The sequence below is a fragment of the Oncorhynchus clarkii genome, chromosome 33, assembly GCF_045791955.1.
Source record: "Oncorhynchus clarkii lewisi isolate Uvic-CL-2024 chromosome 33, UVic_Ocla_1.0, whole genome shotgun sequence".
NCBI classification, from domain to species: Eukaryota; Metazoa; Chordata; class Actinopteri; order Salmoniformes; family Salmonidae; genus Oncorhynchus; species Oncorhynchus clarkii.
Genome location: NC_092179.1, coordinates 21,360,762 through 21,382,161, shown reverse-complemented (window position 1 = coordinate 21,382,161; position 21,400 = coordinate 21,360,762). Strand labels below are relative to the sequence as shown.

The window sequence follows — 21,400 nt, the reverse complement described above, 5'->3', positions numbered from 1 at the left end:
TGTGCTTGGCGGGCCATCACAGAACAAACAGCAGTTGATGCAACAACGCTCACTGTGCAATCTTGGCCGAGCTTTCAGGATGTCTGTGTGCTGTCCCTCTCTCTCTCTCTAACCCCTCCCTCTCTTCTTCTACTGATTAATTCCTCTCTCTGCCTTTCTCTCTCTTGCTTCTTTTTTATTCACTAGGGGAAAGGGGGAGGGGCGGGGCATTTTTTGGCTTCAGGCTCCTGACGTGATTGGCCAGGGTGGGTCCTTCCCCTGCTCTTTAAAAGCCTTCCTCTCACCTGGGTTACAAAAAAGCAGCAGCTCCTGCCTCTCCTGGCTGCTCACTAGCACTGTCCTCATTCTCCCCCCAAACAAGCAAAAAATAACACTTCGGACCCCCTCTCTGTCATCTCTGAATGAGTGAGTATATCTCCTTTTCCACATGATTTATCTGCTTCTCATGTCAGGGAACTTACCTTGGTCTAAGTTTGTTATTCAAATAGGCACTAAGTTGTAACTGTTGAGAAAATAAAAGATCTTATAGAAAAAAAGTGGAGAATTTTCCAGTTTTCTTGAGAAACTAGATGCACCTAGCTGAAATAGTTTGTTTTGTGCTTTTGAGATTGTGGGAGGTATTTCATTGGTTGAAGGATTCAGTTGGTTTCCTTTGAGCATTTGTTTGTGGGTTTATTAGATGTTTTGTTGGGTTGTTGAGAAAACCACGCCACTGCTGAAGTGGGACTTGCATAACTTGAGTGGTAGTTTGAGTTAGACAGAGCTAATCTTTGAGCTAATGATGTGTTGTGTACCTCCAGTAAGAATGGGATCCTCTGGTACTGTACTTTTGTTGTGTCCTTAAACTTGGAGTTGAGTGTTATTTAAGTTGCACAGACCCCCTTTCTGCTACTTCTGGACAGATAAAACAAATGAAGTTCATGTTTTTCCCATTCAGATGATTGATGTCACGCTGTTGGCAAATTGGATAAGAAGAATCTCAAGTTTTGAACAGTGTTTGTTGTGTCACAGAACTGACTTTTCTATTAAAAGTGTTGTAGCCTTGTTGTATGCAAGCACACTACATTAGATTTAGGCGTTAGGCATTTTCAAGAAGGTTCTTTATTTGGACAATGTACAAGGCTTGGTATCAAATATTGTGTTTGATAATGCAATAAACGATTTGGCATACAGATGCCGTATCTTAATTTGATCATCCTGTTGTTGCAGGAATTTTCCTTAATAGCAGGACATGGAAACTTGTAGTGTATTTGAGGTTTAAAAAAGCTTCTAAAGGTTGTGATTTTCACTTTAAAATGTCAGACTTGACTTGCCCTAACGAAAAATGTATCAACCCCTACACAAAATGTCCATTAATTATAATCCACGTAATAATTTACATTTCCTGTTGCTGCAGGATTCTTTTCCTGCTGTAACACAAATGGTCTCAAATTAAAATCCTACGTCTGTACTTGCGTGCATTTATCACATTGGTTTTATCAAACAGCAAATGCACACACAGACACATTGACAAACACACTGTAACGACTTTAAATCACATTCACTCAGTTGTTGTTATTCAATATAAAACGTGTTTCAAACAATCATATGCAAAAGTACCAGTGGTTTTAACTACAGTGAGTAAAGCATACATTTCAGATGTGCATGAAAGGCAAAGGTTCAAGGATTTTGCTGGGGCTGGGTCTATGGCTATAGGTAGCTTAGTCATAGCATAACACAAGGTATATGCACGGGGAGCAGTGGAGTGCTTAGCTGCCTGGGAGGAGGGGTGAAGTCTGGTTGAGCAGGTTCCTTCTTATTTCCTCGAGGGTAGCACACTGGGGAGGTGTATTTGTATGCAATGCACACTTTCGATCACAAAGATACAAATATCTACCAATAAGAAGATAGAGGCCTACCAGTCAATCTGTCTATCTAGAGGAGACATAGGAAATACTATGACACACAAGTTCCAGGTACTAGGACACACAGCAGTTCCAGGAACGCAGCTGGTCCAGGCACAGCAGGAACTAGAATGTGATCAAACCAGAACTGTGTAGAGTAGACAAGCCAGGCAAAACTAAGTATGTAGAAAAATGCCTCACAAACGGATAATGATTGGCTTGGCTATGCGTTTCCATACAGGGTAGGTGACAGCAGTCACAACAAAAGAGGTGTGTGTGGTAAGATACAGGTTCAGTCTGTCTATGACTTCTCCACAGCATGGAGTTAAAGGGAAACATGGAACTCCTTACAGGACCTGTTTCAGTCCCGAAGGCCATGGATCTCTGTCCTGACTGGGTACAACATGGAGGACCTACTGTGCATAGGCTCACTTACGTAATGTTTTATTGACTGTTAACGTGGCACGCTTTGGCGCGCTCATGTGAGGATGATGGATTTTATACTTGGCCCAGTTTCATTAATGCCTTTCAATGTCTGGGGCAAGAGTGTAAATAGCAAGAGTGTAAATAGCATGTGACTGAAATGTATTTTCTAGCACTAAAACTTCCTTTCGAAGAGTTTTTACAATGCTTGTTTTTTGATGGGCAGCACTGAAATGTTAATTCATGGACTTGGACTGGTGGATGAGGTTATGTTCCAGAGCTGTTTGTTTATGGCTTTGTCACAGCGTTGGACATCCATGTGTGTTACTAAGGTTTAGATGTGTTTCACCGTTGTGTTTTTCCTGGGGTGTTGGTTGGTAGGACAGGGGAGGGAGCAGGGTGCCACTTTTGGGAACCTGGATGGACAAGGGCCCTGGCTGCTCGGCTGTTTTTACCCATTCCTGTCAAAGAAGCCTTTGTATGGGAAGAACAGCACTGTGGGTAATTGGCTGTTAAAATCATTTAGCAGAGCTCTGTGTGCGCTCCCCAGTGCCTCATCTTGTTGTTACGTAATAGCAGCAATCAAATGTTCAATAGAATGGAAATAAGAACACATGCCTCCTGCTGGCCCACTACTTCAGTGCACTCGGTGCGTTCAATTGAATTGGGTTTACCGTGGACAGCAATACAGACAGGTCTTTGTAGCGTGCTCTCCCAGAGGTTAGGAACATTTGGTTGGAAACTTGCCTGCCTCATAAGCCGACCTCTTTGACCTGAATTTAGGATTCAGGCGTGTTTTTGACATAATGTTGAGACTTGCTATAACCACCACATTTTATATTGAATGTGGTTATAGCATCATAAAGGAAACTGCACAGCAGCAATAGAACATGGACTTGTGTCTGAAAGGGTTACTTAGAGGTTCTTTTAGGGGAAAATAATGTGTGCTATTCTATTAAAATACATTTTATGTAAAATTGAGGTCACAATTGATATGGGATTTTACGGTCTGTTAAGCAAAAAAAGACTTCAATTACTTATCTACATCGACTACAAAATCCTTTTGAACTTGATACAGTTAGAGGCCATTTTGTTAACTGTCAGTGTATAGCAGAGTACAAAAGGTATCCAAAACCAGTCAGCATGGAACGTCAAGATTCCAATGCGTGACAGGAACATTGTTTATGAACGACGCCATAGTTCACTGAAATGCATGAGCTACCAACATGTATCGAATGGGGAGATAAAATGGTGCTGCGGGAGGGTGTGTGTAGAACGACACCTTTTCTTCCCCTTGAAGTGTCCTTTGTCAAGGCCCTAGACTGCTTGCCAGTCAGATACGACTCATTGAATGTATCTTCATAACATTAACAGTAACTAGCTCATTGTTGACAGATTAGACAGTCAAATCAGAGAACTTGTGGCCATGACCTTTTTGACTGGACATGTACATCTTTGTATCTTATTAGGGATATTGTCACTTTATAGAGGGCTAGTCAACGTGTAATTACAAAGAAATGATGGCTAGTTGAGGCCCAGAACGTTTAGTCAACGTTTAGACAACATTGAATGATTGGTTGTATGTTTGCTGGTTATAAGGGCTTCCTGCCACATCAGCAGCTCTCTGAATATTTACTATCTCTCCCTTTGCCGTTTTCTGCAGGTATTTGCCCTATAGTGTAAGGCTGAGATAAAGCACGCCAACCTACCGAGTACAACTGCTCTGCTTTGGACCGTGACCCCTTCCCCAGCCCCGCACCACTATAGCCGTAACCATGGACCGCATGGAGCTGAAGAAAGTCTGCACGGAGGCAGACGATGACAGCACAGACAGTTTGGACGACCGCTTCACAGAGCCCATCGACTCAGAGAAGGCCACCATCAACAGGTGTGGTTCAATACTGTATCAATTATTTTATCTGAGACTTTCTACAGAAAGAAAACAGGAAAGAAAGCACATTTCCTTAGTTATTGCAACTAGAATGTGTTCTTTGCCAAACTGTACAGAAATTATGTTCTTTATCATACATTTCTTGTCTCCTACCTATCATTGTCTAATGTACACAATGCTTTTCAATACACTGGTTAGGAGAATCTCTCAGCTCATAGCTTCACTGTAAACCGCCAACAGATTATCTACTCTGTAATCTAATTTCTTCAATCACCCAAAAAATGTAAATGAACATATAGAAGCTGGAACTAGCTTAACTGACCTTGTAACCACTCATAAAGTCCAAACATAGCTGTCATAAACTAGTCATAAAGAAGTATTTTAAACTAGAGATTGATTCAATGATTGTACATCTGCAGTCACTTCCTGGATGAGGATGGAGACGCAGAGAGCCACAAGTTTCTCACTAATGGGATTATGAAGAAGAAGAAGTATGAGGAGTATCAAGAAGAATACGTAAGAAGACTGATGATGAACTATCGATGACAACACATGCCTGTTTGCTCTTGCTTATGGACACTATCTCTTAGCAACAACCTTGACCATTTCCTCAAAAGCTGTCTTCTTTTATTCAAACTTTCATTCCGAGGAACCCTTTCGTAGGAACTGGTAGTTACGTGTCTGTGACGGGTGGTGCATGCACGTGTGTGTGTGTGTGTGTGTGTGTGTGTGTGTGTGTGTGTGTGTGTGTGTGTGAAATGTTCTTGTTTACGATCAGTTGAACTCATAGTGATCTCTCTTACTCTCTCTCTCTAATGTTTTCTCTCTCAGCACCCAGGACATACCTCCTTTGGTATGTCGGTCTTCAACCTGAGTAATGCGATCATGGGCAGCGGCATCCTGGGTCTCTCCTACGCCATGGCCAACACTGGCATTGTGCTTTTTGTGTAAGTGTGTGTCAACTTCTGCCATAGAGACCATGTGGAACGGGGTCAATGTTTGGTTTCTGCAACAGTCAAGTGATTAAAGCACCAGCTATTAAAGTAAAGTATTCTGTCTGCATCGAATATTATTACTGATAGGACTGAAATAGCTTCAGAGTCCTTGGTATAGCAAGTGGGGTTTGACAACAGGGTGAGTGGTGGGGTATGTATTCGAGAATAGGCAGACACAGACACTAACTCTGGCTCGAAGTCAGGACCTTTTTGTGACATGCCATCCCCAGCATTTATGCAAAGGTAGAGTGAACAACCATGTCACAGCCCCGCCTCTGAACCCCAACACCCAATCCATTCCCAGCTTCCCTGGATTGTGTTTAAGGTCCGTAAGAGTCTGTTCAATTAGTCCCTATAACCAGGTTTCTCAAATGTCCAAAACAGGATGGTGATGCTTTATTTCAGTGCTGTTTCTACTGTATATGGCTGGGCTTTACCAAGAAAGAATTTGGTGACTGAGTACTTTCACTAAGCAAAAATATATCCCTGAAAGTGATTGAAGGACAGGAGACAAGGAAGGAGATTAGGAACCTACTTCCGTGATGATTATAAAGAGTTTAACAGGGAGTCCCCTAACGTCAGTCCCCCTCATCAGTTGCGACATCTTACTTCCGCACCATCTATTCTGGGACTCCCTGACATTCTGTAAGGCGGTATCACATAACACCCATTTGATACAGTCATTCACCTGCTTGCCTGTCTCTGGGCAACAATAGTACAGTGAGGGGTAGAGGTGCAACTCTCAATTCAAAAACAACATATGTAATTAAACAGTTAGTTTAATACGTTGGAGCCCATTGGATGCTGGATGATTGGGTTAGAGGCTCCTTGGTGACGAAGGCCCCTTGTGACCTCTTTAAGTGTAAGGATTTAAGGCTGATCATGTTCAGCCGATGCGGGAAACCCATACATAACTCACAAGTTACTTCATTGACTTATATAATAGCTCAGAGTTTAGTCTGGTCTCTCAGCACTGACACGCATTGGTCTACCACTATTTTGTCTGAGCTGGCACATATATTGACATGGCATGATAGTGTCTTTGACATGTGCTTTAGGCATTGGAACATGGTCTTCTCAAATAGGCAATAAATGCATGCCAGAGAAAGCATCCAGACCCCTCCCCCCCTCAAGTTAAATACGACTGCAGTTCTAAAGCTAAGTTTACCTCCCTAAATAGGTAATGGGGAAAACAGAGTGAGAGTCACTAGGGGGGGAAACTAGTGAAAGTTATTATGTAGGGTGTTTTGTAACCCGGTTGACTCCCCTCCAAGTGTTGTTCATTGTGATTTGCGTAACATTTCCGTATGGTATAGCCCAATGCTAATGTCTGACTGGTTTCTATCCCAACGTAGAGTCCTTCTCTTGGGTGTGGCCATCTTGTCGTTGTACTCCGTTCACTTGCTGCTAATGACTGCAAAAGAAGGAGGTAGGTGTCATTTTTTAACTCATGGACATGTCTATCTTTCATCAGCATCTATCTGTCTGTCCTCGCCTTTCTGCTTTTTTTCCTCTGTATCTTTGAATATCACTCATCAGCACATTGTCGTTGTTCTAACAGGCTCTCTCATCTATGAAAAGTTGGGAGAGCGAGCTTTTGGCTGGCCGGGGAAAATGGCTGCGTTTGGATCGATAACCCTTCAAAACATTGGTGGTAAGTGAACAGCTAATGTTGCATTCATTTTAATGTTATGATTCTATATTGAAATGTACATTTGTGTTTGTTTGCACACAGCCATGTCCAGCTACCTCTTCATTGTAAAGTATGAGCTGCCAGAAGTGATCCGTGCCTTCATGGGACTGGAGCAGAGCTCTGGGTAGGTGTCTGTCGGTCTGTCATTGGTTAACTATTTCATAAAATCTATTATTTGTAGTTCATTTGGCACAGGTGGCACAACACACTACACAGTTTGGTTGGTGTATTGATAGATAGATGGATGGATTGATGCTCTGTGTGTGAGACCTGTTCTCTCTGCGTTGTTTACAGTGAATGGTACATGAACGGAAACTACCTGGTTGTGTTTGTGTCCATCGGTATCATCCTGCCTCTCTGCATACTCAAAAACCTGGGTAAGTGGTGTGTGTATGGGTGTATGTGTGAGTTTGTGAGGGTGTGTGTGGGTGTGCGGTTGCGAGTGTGTTTCATAGTGAGTCTTTGTATATTTTGTTTACATAAATGTGTGTGAGTATTTGCTTGATAGTACATGAGTTTCTCTCTAATTCTCTCTCTTGTGTCTAGGCTACCTTGGCTACACCAGTGGATTCTCCCTATCCTGCATGGTGTTTTTCCTGGGAGTGGTAAGTTTAACCTGCCTCCTCTTGCTCCGCTAGTTTATCATTTTTAGCCCTCTCAATGACTGAACAATGACGGATGATGGTGTTGATATTATATAAAGTACCATCAGATGTGAGATAAGACGGCTGGCTACATTTCACCTTCTGTCAATATGCCAACAACTACAGCTTTTTATCAACTCTGACATTCTTTTTCTGTCCAGTCGTGTTTCAATGCAGACAGAACATACTTGTTGCCAAAATAGTACATTTCACCTACATTGCTTTTGTATTCTTGGCACACGGCGCCTTGATCGTACCTACTTTATCCTCCGTAAATGTCATCCTGACAGTTTGTAGGGTATTATGCCAATGTTGGCTTTGCTCTCACAGGCAATGTGGGTGATTTGCATGCCATGGTAGTTCCTAGTAACATTTAGAATATGCCTGGTGTGGTGTTCAGCTGGTTAGTTACCGTACATGAGATTAGAGATGAGTTTATCAATAGCCTTCTTTTGATATCTTAAACTCTACTTTGGCCCACTTGTTCTCTAGTGGTGTATCATATTAAACACTGATACAGTCTGTATCATCATTAATTAAATAAATCTGTGCGTGTGGCCATACTCAGCTCTACACAGGTTTTATACCATAGTAGCTATCAGAGAGACATCCTATGTAGTTAGTAACCCTGAAATTACATAGTTTAGCGTTCAGCGTCTGTTTCTTTGAAGACAGAATGAAAGATTACAGGATGGAAGGAACTCATTGCTCTGCAATATAATGGAATGCTGCCTATGTAATATAATGCATTTCTATGTTTGCTAATCGTCCCCATCTCACCCCTTTGTCCCGATCTCACTCCTCTCCCCCCTCTTTACCCCTCTGTCCCATCTCACTCCTCTCCCCCCTCTTTACCCCTCTGTCCCCATCTCACTCCTCTCCCCCTCTTTACCCCTCTGTCCCCATCTCACTCCTCTCCCCCCTCTTTACTCCTCTGTCCCCATCTCACTCCTCTCCCCCCTCTTTACCCCTCTGCCCCCATCTCACTCCTCTCCCCCCTCTTTACCCCTCTGTCCCATCTCACTCCTCTCCCCCCTCTTTACCCCTCTGTCCCCATCTCACTCCTCTGTCCCCTCTTTACCCCTGTCCCCATCTCACCTCTCTGTCCCCATCTCACCCCTCTGTCCCCTCTGTACCCCTCAGCTGATCTATAAGAAGTACAACCTCCCCTGCCCGATGCCCTTCATGTACCATCATACCAACCACAGTATGAATGGAACAGCCCTGGATCCCCACGCCCTGCACAACGGCACCGTCCTCATGGACTTCTCCAGGGCTGACATGTCCCCCGCCTCGTACCTGGATGGCCACCACACCTCAGGGGTCCGCTTCGAACCACACCCCGACGACGTGGAGGAGATGTGCACGCCCAAGTACTTTGTGTTCAACTCTCAGGTGAGTTGGTGAGGTGTGGAGCTACTGTATGTGGGTGGGGTGTGTACATACGTGTGTGTATATGTGGTGAGTCGGGATGCTTCATGTCATAATTCTGTGTTTTGGAAACAATATCCTCTGAAAAACATTCCCAAAAACGGAATTAATCAAGGTTTAGAAGAACGCAATTCTTAACGTACATGAAATCAAACCAAACATAGTTAGCTGCTGTGAGTGTGTATCTGGGCCTGTGTTTCATCCACAATCTCTTCTCCTGTCATTTCAGACTGCTTACACTGTTCCCATCCTGGCCTTCTCCTTTGTGTGCCACCCTGAAATTCTACCCATCTACAGTGAACTCAAAGAGTAAGTGCATCCAAGTGAATTACAAAAGACACGTTTGCATAGACGCTCATAGAAATTGCTGCGGTACATTTTCTCCATACAACTCACATCTCAACTTGTGTCTTCCCCAGTCGCTCCCGAAGAAAGATGCAGAACGTGTCCAACCTGTCCATCCTGGCCATGCTGGTCATGTACATGTTCTCAGCGCTGTTCGGCTACCTCACTTTCTACGGTAAGATATACACACACGCACAATAAGATACATTTGCAGCAATTGTGTTACTTTGTTTCTGATTTTATTGGCGTTATGTGTTAATTTTATAAGTGAAATGTTTGAAAAAGAGCCAGTAGTATGTATTAAAATACACTAGTAAGCTACTATAACCATTGTGTGTTTGTTTACCATATCTCTCTCTATCTTGGTATGTCTCTGACAGCTCGTATTCCTTCTTTCTCCCAAACACAGAAAACGTGGAGGCGGAGTTGCTCCACACCTTCACCAAGGTGTATAAATTTGACACCATGCTCCTGCTGGTCCGTCTGGCTGTCCTGACCGCTGTCACCCTGACTGTCCCCATTGTCCTGTTCCCCGTAAGTACAACGAGGCATCTGCTCAAACGCACGCAGGCACACGCACATCCACACTCACACAAGCAGAGACTCACACACGCATGCATGCACACAGACACACACACACCCACATACACAAAACATATGCACGTATTCTCACGCCTACAATTTATGCAGACACATTCACACGCTGCTCAACACCTAGGTCATTTTATCCAAATGAGCTAAACATCCATTATATATTTTAATACCAACATGAGGGTCTCTTTCTGTATTGGCTGAGTGAGTGGGTGTGTTGACACGGCTGGTTTTCTTGCTGAACTTGGTAAAGCACATACTGTTCTGATGTAATGTTAGCTGACTCATTATTTGACTTTCAGCAATCCCGTCAATCCAACTCCCCAGGTCCCAAATGAGAACCAGCCCAGGTTTTCAAAGCTCTGTTTGTCTGTCCTAAGCTTCCTTACAAGAGCACTCTGTCCCTCCTCCAATCATATTTTCAATCATACTTTAGACACACAAATACAAGCATAAACACAACTTAACACGCACACGCATATACAGCTTTGAAACAATTACACCCCTACACTGCTCCCCACATGATGCCAGACATATTCAGTCTCTTCCTTCTGGGAGACACATAGATGGACACATCAATAGACACAGCATGTGAAAGCACGGAAATGTATTCACTTAAGTCTCTCTGTATAACAGCGTCTGATAAATGACTAAATGTCAATGTGAAAAGCAGTGGTACAATAGACGTCTTGTTCGTCACAAGCTCTTTAGCCTGGCTGCCAAGGAACACAGTGTAATGTTCACAACTCCCCTGTCTCTCATTTCCCCCTCTGCTCTAAGTTGCACATTGTCACCAGATGCTGTCCTTGCAAATAAATACTGTAAAGTCACTTGCTACCATCCTTATTTTGTTCATGTGTAAGCTGCAGTTTAGCCTTGGTTTGTACAGTTTAGCCTTGGTTGAACTTGGTTTGTACAGTTTAGCCTTGGTTTGTAGCGTCAGTTCAGGTCTGATACTGCGTTTCTGTTCCACTGGTTATTATGTAATATCCTGTTCATGCGGCTTGCCTGCCTTCCTGCCTGCCTGCCTGTCTGGTGTGTGAGTCACTGAATGAGAGCGTTGGCCTTGCATGGCCGTACCTGACCCCCCTATATGGCTGTGGGCTATATTTGTCTTGGCCCTATCCTGGCACAGGAGCCCATAAAGGGCTGAGGGTATCAGAAGTGTCATGGACCTCCTTTGTAGCCTACAATGAACCATGCATTCGCACTTAGCAGTGCCCGTTAGAATGGATCCTCTCAAAGGACTTTGTTGACCCAAGGAACATTAAGATGGTAATAATAGATTAGATTTATGGAATGTTTTTTTCTCAATCAAAGTGCTATACAGGGGAACGGCACCAAAATTCCACTGTTGACCTACAGTCACTGTAGCTTGCAGGAGTGATGGGAGAGACAGTTTTAGGGTGGAAGGGTTAATGGAGTATGTGTTGGTGATGTTGTTACACTGAGCCACCAGCAGAGGGTAGGGGAGAACTGTCAGCCCCATGGCTCAAGTCAGCCCTGCTTGGAGAGAGAAAGAGAGGTGGGGGGAGTATCCGTTTTGTCTGTGGGCTGCAGTGGTACACACACACACCTTGTCTGTGGGCTATACGGATACTCCCACACTCTTACACGCACACACTATCTCTCCCATACACACACACACACACACACACACACACACACACACACAGAAACTCACACTCACCAGTTCTCTCACTGTGGGAGTGAACGCTTCTTTGGTCATGGAAATGTGCGAGTGAATCTCACAGTCCCAGTGGAAGTTTACAGGAGATAAGCCCTGAGCAGACAGTGGAAAAACCCTCACTGTGACCTCCCCTTTAGAGAGAGGGAGGGAGAGAGAAAGACAGAGGGAGGGAGGGAGGGAGAGACAATGCCCTCACTGACTACTGCAGCTGACACCAAAATGCAGTGTCAGAGGGGAGGCTATATGGACACGCCTAGTGCCCAAATTAATTACGTTTCTTGCACTGAGAGTCGAGTAGAGACGAACGGATTGGGTTCAGTCAGTCCCAATGAGCCCTTCCCAGCTACCTAGTTTATGCTTGTGGCTAGAAACTTCAGCGAGAATTTGAAACTTGTCTGCCGAAGTTGAAATCATTTTGCTTTTATCTGAGTATAAATATGTTTTTGAATGTAACGTTAGACGTTAATGCAGGAGTTGTACATTTTTGGTGAAATCTACAATAAATGTGCTTCAGCTGTCACCATGGTCTGTTATTGGCTACGCTATCTAGCTACCCTTTCCTTACTGTGGCAAGCGGAAGCGAAGTACACTGTTCCCAGTGTTGTTGTGTTGCATGCTTGCAGCACAAACTCTCCCCATTGAGCAGTAGATTGTATTCAGATGGTTACTACAAACATTAGAAGTTATTTATTGTCTAGGCTATCGTACTCGGAATAAAATCATGTTGGATGGAACAAATTGGAGATGGTGACCAATAAGACAAGTTATTTCTCCCTCGCCCATCGACATAATCATCACGTTCTTTAACAGGTTTTAACTAGTGCCATGCTGCTGCTGTTGCCAGGTAGCCAGCATTACCTATCTGGGAGAGGCTTATCAGGATGACTAACTGAACCAAACCCCTTTGTCTCGACATTACTCTCAGCTGCGTCACATACACTTCATGGCCAAAAGTATGTGGCACCTTCTCGTCGAACATCTCATTCCAAAATCATGGGCATTAATAATGTGTTGGTCCCCCCTTTGCTGCTGTAACAGCCTCTGCTCTGCTGGGAAGGCTTTCCACTAGATGTTGGAACATTGCTGCTGGGACTTGCTTTAATTCAGCCATGAGAGCATTGGTGATGTTGGGCGATTAGGCCTGGCTTGCAGTCGGCGTTCCAATTCATCCCAAAGGTGTTTGATGGGGTTGAGGTCAGGACGGTCTGCAGGCCAGTCAAGTTCTTCCACACCAATCTCAACAAACCATTTCTGTATGGACCTCGCTTTGTGCATGGGGGCATTGTCATGCTGAAACAGGAAAGGGCCTTCCCCAAACTGTTGCAACAAAGTTGGAAGCACAGAATCGTCTAGAATGTCATTGTATGCTGTAGCATTAAGATTTCCCAGATTCGTCCATCGGACTGCCAGATGGTGAAGCCTGATTCATCACAGAGAACTCATTTCCACGGCTCCAGAGTCCAATGGCGGCGAGCTTTACACCACTCCAGTTAACGCTTGGCATTGTGCATGATGGTCTTAGGCTTGTGTGCAGCTGCTCGGCCATGGAAACCCATTTCATGAAGCTCCCAACGTACAGTTCATGTGCTGCAATTTGGAACTCGGTAGTGAGTGTTGCAACCGATGACAGACGATTTTTACGCGCTTCAGCATTCGGTGGTCACATTTTGTGAGCTTGTGTGGCCTACCACTTCTCGGCTGAGCTGTTGTTGCTCCTAGACGTTTCCACTTTACAATAACAGCACTTACAATTGACCGGGGCAGCTCTAGCAGGGCAGAAATTTGACGAACTGACTTGTTGGAAAGGTGGCATCCTTTGAAGGTGCCACGTTGAAAGTCACTGAGCTCTTCAGTAAGGCCATTCTGCAGCCAATGTTTGTCTATGGAGATTGCATGGCCGTGTGCTCGATTTTATACACCTATCAGCAACGGATGTGGCTGAATTACCGGAATCCACCCATTTGAAGGGGTGTCCACATACTTTTGGCCATGTAGTGTACATCATCCATTAGGAAAAGGGGGGATACCTAGTCAGTTGTACAACTGAATGCATTCAACTGAAATGTCTCTAACGCATTTAACCCAACTCCTCTGAATCAGAGGGCACCAGGCGTGTCTGTACAGCCTCTCCCATAGCAGAAAGGCTCCTTGAGTAGGCCGTAGTCAAGCACAGAAATGAAGGGAGGCGATGTGAACATAAAGCAAGTACAGCATGTCGAATACATGTTTGGACACAATCATGTTGATGTGTCTGCTGCCGTGTGCTCTGTAGCCATTGGCTACTGGTCTGTTACACCTGAAAAACTGTGGGGCATAGCATATGCATGGCATCTTTTCCAAACACATTAGTCCAGGCCTAGATAACCCAGCAGCAACATCAAACCATTGATTTTCCCCACCTTGACTGCTGCTCAGGCTTCAACAAAGCATCACGTGCACCTCAGCATTTACAGCGCAGTGAGTTCAGTTCACCGAACAATCTTGAGGATATAGCTGCGGAGACATAGGAGAGGTGAGATGAAAGTAACCAGTCATGCTGGCATCACGTTGCCAGGTGTCCAGCCCTCTGAATCACGAGACGTGACATTTGAGATCTTCCCTTGGGAGTCCTTTGCCCTTCATTTGGCAGAGAAGCCTTCAGCACTCAGATTAACGTTTGCTTTGTCTCTCAAGCACTATGTCCTTTATTACAAGAAGGAGGGCTGGGCTTGTGTAGGAGGGGCGAGGTGAAAGGGTGGGCTCAAACAGTAAAGAACTTAAAGGCAACAGTCAAGATACTTGGTCACGAACCAGCAGGTTTTAATGAAACAGTGTTTAGATGTGGTAGGCAGACTTGTCCAGTTCCCATGCTCTCTTTGTTTCATGGCTCCTCAATAACAGGAACACAAATATTTAAATTACCTCAAGTCAACTGTTCATTTTGATGTTTTAAAAGTCACTTAAAGCATTCTTAAGTGTAATGATTCCTGTTTTCATGAGTCATTTTAATTGACCTACTACATTGTTTTTGAATGTTGGTGTTTGATATGATCTGTTATATTGTGATATTCTATGGCCTCATCTCAATGTGGTTGACCTTTTCTTGATCATATCTCTAAATAAAGCAGTGGGACCACTTGTCTGAGAAATATAAACGCAGGAAATAGGTATTCTATCTATTAACCTTGGTATTTTCTGCTGCTTATGGCTCTGTAATAAGAAGTGATTCTGTTAGTGTTGCAGTCAGTTATGATGGTTACATTGGCTTAGTAGTGATGTTATTCTTGTGATGGGGTTGTTAGGTTGCTGCTGAGTTTTCCACTAGAGGGCAGGTCAGAGAAGGCAAATCATGTGGTGCACAAGCACAGTGCCTAGTTGGCTGTGACCAAAAGTAGCCTGCCATGCATGCTGTCTTTTCACAGTGACTTCATGGAAAAACAGCTTAAAGTTAGTGAGTTAATGATATATTTGCCCTTGTTATCGCTGTAATACAATATTTTCAGGATCATTTTGCTGGCTTTACAAAGTGAACCCTGTCACCTGTCTTTGACAGTGGTTGAATAGGCTTGTTAAATGTGGTGGGAAAGGGTTTAAAATGGGTTTTTATTTCTGATGGTCAGTCAATTGAGGATTTCAAACATCTCAGGTTAAAACCTGTCTATCTTATTCCTGACTTTATGGTGTGATTGTTTCTCTTAATCTTGGATGTACCTTTTTGCTCCTCCCTTTTTAATGTCTTCCTCCCCTATGAAAAAAGCAGGGGCAAACCAAGGCGTAGTAATACTATGCCATATATCTAGCTGTAGCTGAAAAGGTTGCAGCATCTTTCACTTGGTTGGAGCCCAGGAGGCTCCCTGGTTTTGGGCCATGTTGCTAGCTTTTGGCTGGCCTGGTAGACCCGGGTACCTTAGCAGCGGTGGCGCTTTGCCACATATCTCACCCCAGTGAGAGCTGTCATAGCAGGTGGGGGGAGGGAGATGCAGGCAAATATTGCATGGTGCACTCCAAAGGCCCTGCGCAGGATCTCTGTTGGGCGCTGAATAGTTCAGAGCCTTGGCGTACAGGTGGGTAGAAATGTCACGCCCAGGCGCCAGGTTTTCACCGGCCCAATTATGCCATGACTGCTGGGAGAGGGGATTGTTTATTATCAATAGGGGGGGGGTAATTTTGCCTTGCAGAGTTACTGCCACTCCCTTAAAACAAATAAGGGTGTAAATCTCTGCCACTCCTTCATTCTTTCAGCAAGGTGTCAGTGTCGGCCATTTTGGCTTTAGATCCACAACTCAAGAGAGCAGCGCGCCCTCAACCCTCACCAAACAAGTATTTAGACTGAAACATGAACCAGCCAAGCGTCTCGTCTTTCTGCTCTCTAAATGTGTACATAGGAAAGGTATCATTAGTGATAAGAACAAATGAGAGGATATCAGTAAAGGGAAAAAAGGGAAATTGTAAAGTGACAAGCGTTGCCTGGGGGCAGAACACGCCTATCCTGCTGCCTTCAGTCCTGCCTTCTCTGGTCATCGGCTGATGCAATACCAAGGTGCCGTTGCAGGTGGCTCTCCCGGAGTTAATCCTCTGCCTTTTGAATGGCGCGTTAAGCCCCGCCTCCTCAACCTTTCCCCCTGTGGCCGGCTGGCCCATAGTAGTTCCTTTTCACCTGATGCCCATGACCTCTCACCCAGTGAAGTCTTTTACTCAATGCCTTGAGCTGTGCAGCTCTCAGCCTCTTAGCTGGTGGCCTCCTTCCCTGCCTCTCTGCCTGGCTGCCTACTTAGACTCTCACCTGCTGCAGTTGACACACTTCACTCAGCAGCCAACTGTGGGAATTGGCCTGTGGGCTTAGACTAGTTTGCAGACGTGACTGACGATATTGTTACCTACTCTCCCTTGAATTTGACTATGTGTGTGTAATTGTTTGTGTGTGTGTACAGTGTGTGTGTGTGTGTGTGTGTGTGTGTGTGAAAGAGAAATAAAGACAAAAAATTGCTGTATTAATCAACACATAAAAAACACTTTACAAGTGGTATCCTAATTGTCAACTGATCGTCAGTATGTCGCGGTTGATCAGACATTATAAAGAGGTTTGTGTTGCAGATCCGTTCCTCAATCAATACGATGCTGTTCAGCCAACGGGAGTTCAGCTGGGTGCGTCACATGCTCATCGCCGCCTTCATCCTCCTGTTCAACAACCTGCTGGTCATCTTCGTCCCCACCATCAGAGACATCTTCGGCTTCATCGGTGAGTCCTCAACCACAGCAGTGGTCCCCAATCCATTCCTGGAGAGCTACAGGGTGTGCAGGCTTTTGTTCCCAACAAGCACTAACACTGATTGATGTCTTGATGTGGAGGTATTTCGTTGAATGAGGTGTGTTAGTGCTGGGCTGGCTCAAACGCCCGCACCTCCTGAGGCTAGTGCTGTCTAAGTGAGGACATTTGTTTCCCCTCTGACAGGCTCCTCTGCAGCCACCATGCTCATCTTCATCCTCCCTGCTGCCTTCTATCTACGCCTGGTCAAGTCTGTGCCGATGCGCTCCGTGCAGAAGATCTCGGTAATTGTGCAGGAAACGATGGTGCACAAACACACGCACACAAACACTCAACTCAAAATCACATACGGTGACTCACACACAGAACAGCCAGTCTGACACACCCAACATATGACACACACATGACATAGCCTGACGAAATTAGCACCCATCAACATGCCCACACAGACACACCATAGCTGTTATTAGAACTGACCCCCATCCACAACAACCCTGATTTACAGCAGTCCCCCAAAACAGGGTTTCCCAGAGGCCCACTGAGATTCTTGCCAAAAATGATTGCACTGAATGTACAGATATGAACATTTCACACAACCTCCTCTCACAGTGTCGTTATTATTTTTCCTGATGTCTTTTAGGCGGCCATTTTCCTGGTGGTGGGCATCATCTTCATGTTCAGCAGCCTGTCGCTCATCGTGATGGACTGGATCCACAACCCTCCCGGCTCCGGCAGTGGTCACTAAGACGACCCCCCTTACCTCCACCCCCTCTCACCTCAAACCCCCTCCCCTGACTGTGCCTTGGGGGTAAGGTCACTGGGCCCGGGGGGTGCCCCCACACATCACCCACAGACTGAGTACATCAGCGTACTGTAAAGGGGCGGTTCGCTTTTCTCAACCCCCACCCCTTTCCACAAAGTATTACTGGAGGGGACTACGTTCTACGACTGAAACAGACTCTTTTAAGTTCGTTATTCTTTTTCTTTCTTGTTGTTGTTGGATGGTTTAGTTCTGTAGAATCCTCCACAACAGGGGCTCGCCGAAAGGACACAAAGTAATCAAGGAGGACGGTCAGAAACGGGAGAAAAGACGTCAGACGCTGCGGCTGTTGCTGCGCGCCCTGCCGCAGTTGTCTAGATTGCCCATCATCCCTACTCTGTGATATTACCTGAGCAAAGGAAAAATACGAGCAGGGACCTCAACCATTAAACTGTCAAGAGAACCCAAAGAAAACGAGACCTGATCTAAGAGCTGCCACTATTGGAGCTGGTTGTGACTGCAGGTGTGGCTTCAGCGCCATGGGCTCTGCACACTTGAAGATTAGAGAGAGAGGTGGGATAAGGGTTCAAAAACAAAGAGCACTTTTAGCATATGTTTCAAGTTTTAATGTATTTTTAACACATCCAGACACACAAAAAACACACACACATACAGCACGCCATCTACACTAATTGGAGCTATTTTGCTTACTGTCAAAATGTATTTTTGTACACCTAGGGGGAGTAAGAAAAGTCGATGACAGGTGTAGTATCTTTTTCCGAGTTAGAGCCTGGAAAAAGTTCTTCTGAGGAATATTTGTAAATTAGGTTTGGTAAAGTAGTTTATATCGTATTTTATACTTTTACAATCAATCAAATCACCACAGTTTATGTGCACACACAAATGTCTCAGTGGCTAGTGTGTTGCTCTCAAACATCCCTTGACAGCAATCATGAGATCAGACGTTAGCAATCATACACATTGACAGACACATACACTAAGTCAACATTTTCAGCCATGTCCATTCTCCCAATCAACACTTAACGCGATGATCAACACACACTGTCAGCCATTCTGAAACAGCCATGTAGACTGAGCTTCAAACAAGAGACTACATTCAGTGTTATTGTCGCAGAGATTTAAATGTTGCCGAGTTTTGAATGTACCGGTACTTGGCCAAACGTCTACTGAATGACAGTTTACGTGTTTCTTTCTTTGCCTTCTTGTCCAATGTGTCACACTACAGAGCCCTTGGGTCAATTGCAGCAAACAATACCAGGAGATGAGCTCATGTTGTTGGCTTGAGATCATTTTCAACTTGTAACTCCATCTCTTCCTAAACATCATGTGAAGTGAACTGTGCTATGAAATACAACTAGTGAACGCTAGTTTCAGTGAAGAGGAACAACAACAGAACTCTATGAGAGTTAAAGAAGGTCTACTGGCAGTATACCATACAGGTTATTTAGCTATTTGACTTGGCACAGCGATCCTATAGCCCATGAGAATGTTTTTCTTCAATCCCAGTGTGTAAAACGATATCTTGTGACAAAATTCAATTGTGGGAAAAAATATTCTGGGTAAAATAAGCAATGGATTGAACCTCCAGACTGTGCTGTTTCTGAGATACAAGATACATGGTTTTATCTGTGTTTGCAGTTCACATCTTAAAGGGGAAATCTGCAGTTGCTACATCTTGAAAAATATAACTTAGAGCTTAGTTTAACCGTCGTACCCCATCAGATCCCAAAATATATGATTAGTTTACTCCAATGTTTGTAAACAACGTAAATGTAAACAATATATAGCCTCAAAACATGGTTAAAACCATAATTTTGATATCATGGATGGTCAGTCCTTGCATCCGTATACCTCAACCTTCAGCTTTTTCCGGAACAGCCAGAGACTACACGTACATTGCTTCAACTGCTGATTGCCCCTTTAAGTTCAATATGGGTCATAATGTCAAATGTGGAAAAGATTAGAGAAATGAAATGCATCCACTGTTACTTAGCAGGCTTATGATTTGGTGATGTTTATACCAGCGATTTGTTTATACCAGATTGCTGCTGATAGTAGAGTTAACATAAACAGTATGTGTTTATTACTGTAATTGTGACTATTGTTACTGTAATTTACATCATTTCAACAGACCATCGTGTCTTAAAATTCCCTAATTAATTAACTAGCACCACGATAAAGGAATTTCAAAATGTTGTGCAAATTGTGCCGTGCTGAAAAAACATTAGCTGTTTGCATTCGAAGCATAGAATACCTGTTTTCTAAGGTGTTAAAGCGGATGCTTTTTCTGAAAGGATCCAGCCAGAATGGACAACATTTACAGATCCTTTGTGGATCTACATATGCATGAAACAAATTGACATTTCAAATGAAATGCTATGTTATGTGTATTTTTTGGATTACAAACATGGTCTTTTCTGACAACTTGTATATGCTTTGTAAATAATCTTATTATATGGTACTCACTGAATTATGTGTGTGGGGGGTTGTAAGGGATTTTTACCAGAAGTCTTCTACAATCTGACTGTTATTTCAGTATTCAATGTTTTTGATTTTGCTCTATGATGATATTTCTTTCTTTTATGGAAGCTTGTACATTTGTAGAAAATCTCTATCCCTTTTCATTTCTTTGTAGTTACATATCTGGAGGACCTAGACCTTGAATTAATTAATGGTTTTGTCGGTAATGTTGTCTGATTCCTCAGTCCTACAGGTGCTGCAGGGTCCAAGTAGAATGTCAGTGTTGATGTCTTGCGAGACTTAGGTAGATATTGCCTATGTTGAGCTGAAGTATTTGATTCATGCCATGCGGGTGGGTGTGCTGTCAAAAGATCAATGACGTTCAGATCACTTGCTTTTAGTAAGAACCACCCTACAGCCACATTTGAGATGCGGTCCGCATCGATAGGGGCTGCTGGGTCTTTGCTGAAATTCCTCCTGAGCCTCAGTTACTGTATGTGAAGATACACTTCATGAAGTGTATTGACAAAAACCTTACTATTGAGTGAGAATGCAGAAACCAATCTTTGCCTTAATAATTGCAAACTTCAGTTCATCTAGGGAGCAAACCTTAGGGTCAGGCACGGCACCAGATGTAAGACCGTCATACAGTGATATTCTCCTTTTTTTCTCTCCCAATGAAGGACCAGAGCGGAGACCACAGATGTTAGGGTCTCAGACACTCAAGAATTGGGTTGGGGAGGGGATCTTTCAGCGCTATGCCCTCAATATCACTCATACTTTAGACTGTCGTAGCATGACATGCTGTAGTCACGACAGCTGACTTTAATATACGTTAAATGACCAAACACTGGCATGCAAACTGCGTGTCATGCGTTTGACAATGTAAAGTAGGCTTCATGCCAGAGGGTTTAAGTAATGTGTTACCCCAAAATCATCTGCCTTATCTGTAACCTGGCCTGAAAGAAGCACTGGGTCAGCATCAGTGTCCTGCCGTTCAGTGTCTTCTTCCTGTGGATCAACTAACATTCAAATTGTATATTTGCCTGAACAAAGGGGATTTTTGTATCAGAGAAGCTGTTTCAATGTCATGTAACATGAACAATAAAAATGTGAAATAAACCTGGCTGGATCTCTCTGCTGTTGAAATGAGGTAAAAACAAGGAGTTGTGCCTAGAGTCCACCAGATCAGAGGCAGTAGGGGTGACCAGGGATGTTCTCTTGATAAGTGTGCAAATTGGACCATTTTCTGTCCTGCTAAGCATTCAAAATGTAACGAGTACTTTTGGATTCCAGGGAAAATGTATGGAGTAAAAAGTACATAATTC

General features: G+C 44.0%; 1 protein-coding gene across 3 annotated transcripts in view; it reads left to right on the top strand.

The window, feature by feature from the left end:
* LOC139392601 (sodium-coupled neutral amino acid transporter 4-like) overlaps nucleotides 1-21,194 on the top strand; it is a 30,684-nt gene extending 9,490 nt beyond the window's left edge. For 2 of the 3 annotated variants that reach the window (XM_071140690.1, XM_071140692.1), the window contains exons 2-16: nucleotides 3,970-4,194; nucleotides 4,617-4,713; nucleotides 5,029-5,144; nucleotides 6,548-6,621; nucleotides 6,754-6,846; nucleotides 6,928-7,009; nucleotides 7,180-7,262; nucleotides 7,432-7,490; nucleotides 8,673-8,924; nucleotides 9,190-9,269; nucleotides 9,380-9,480; nucleotides 9,715-9,839; nucleotides 16,660-16,804; nucleotides 17,018-17,115; nucleotides 17,472-21,194. In XM_071140690.1, coding sequence (XP_070996791.1) covers nucleotides 4,082-4,194; nucleotides 4,617-4,713; nucleotides 5,029-5,144; nucleotides 6,548-6,621; nucleotides 6,754-6,846; nucleotides 6,928-7,009; nucleotides 7,180-7,262; nucleotides 7,432-7,490; nucleotides 8,673-8,924; nucleotides 9,190-9,269; nucleotides 9,380-9,480; nucleotides 9,715-9,839; nucleotides 16,660-16,804; nucleotides 17,018-17,115; nucleotides 17,472-17,576 — 1,623 coding nt within the window. In that variant the 5' untranslated portion in view covers nucleotides 3,970-4,081 and the 3' untranslated portion in view covers nucleotides 17,577-21,194. Of the gene's footprint in view, nucleotides 1-151; nucleotides 406-3,969; nucleotides 4,195-4,616; nucleotides 4,714-5,028; nucleotides 5,145-6,547; nucleotides 6,622-6,753; nucleotides 6,847-6,927; nucleotides 7,010-7,179; nucleotides 7,263-7,431; nucleotides 7,491-8,672; nucleotides 8,925-9,189; nucleotides 9,270-9,379; nucleotides 9,481-9,714; nucleotides 9,840-16,659; nucleotides 16,805-17,017; nucleotides 17,116-17,471 lie in introns of those variants that run through there. The other variant, XM_071140689.1, reaches the window with a different exon arrangement.
* Nucleotides 21,195-21,400: the final 206 nt, after the last annotated feature.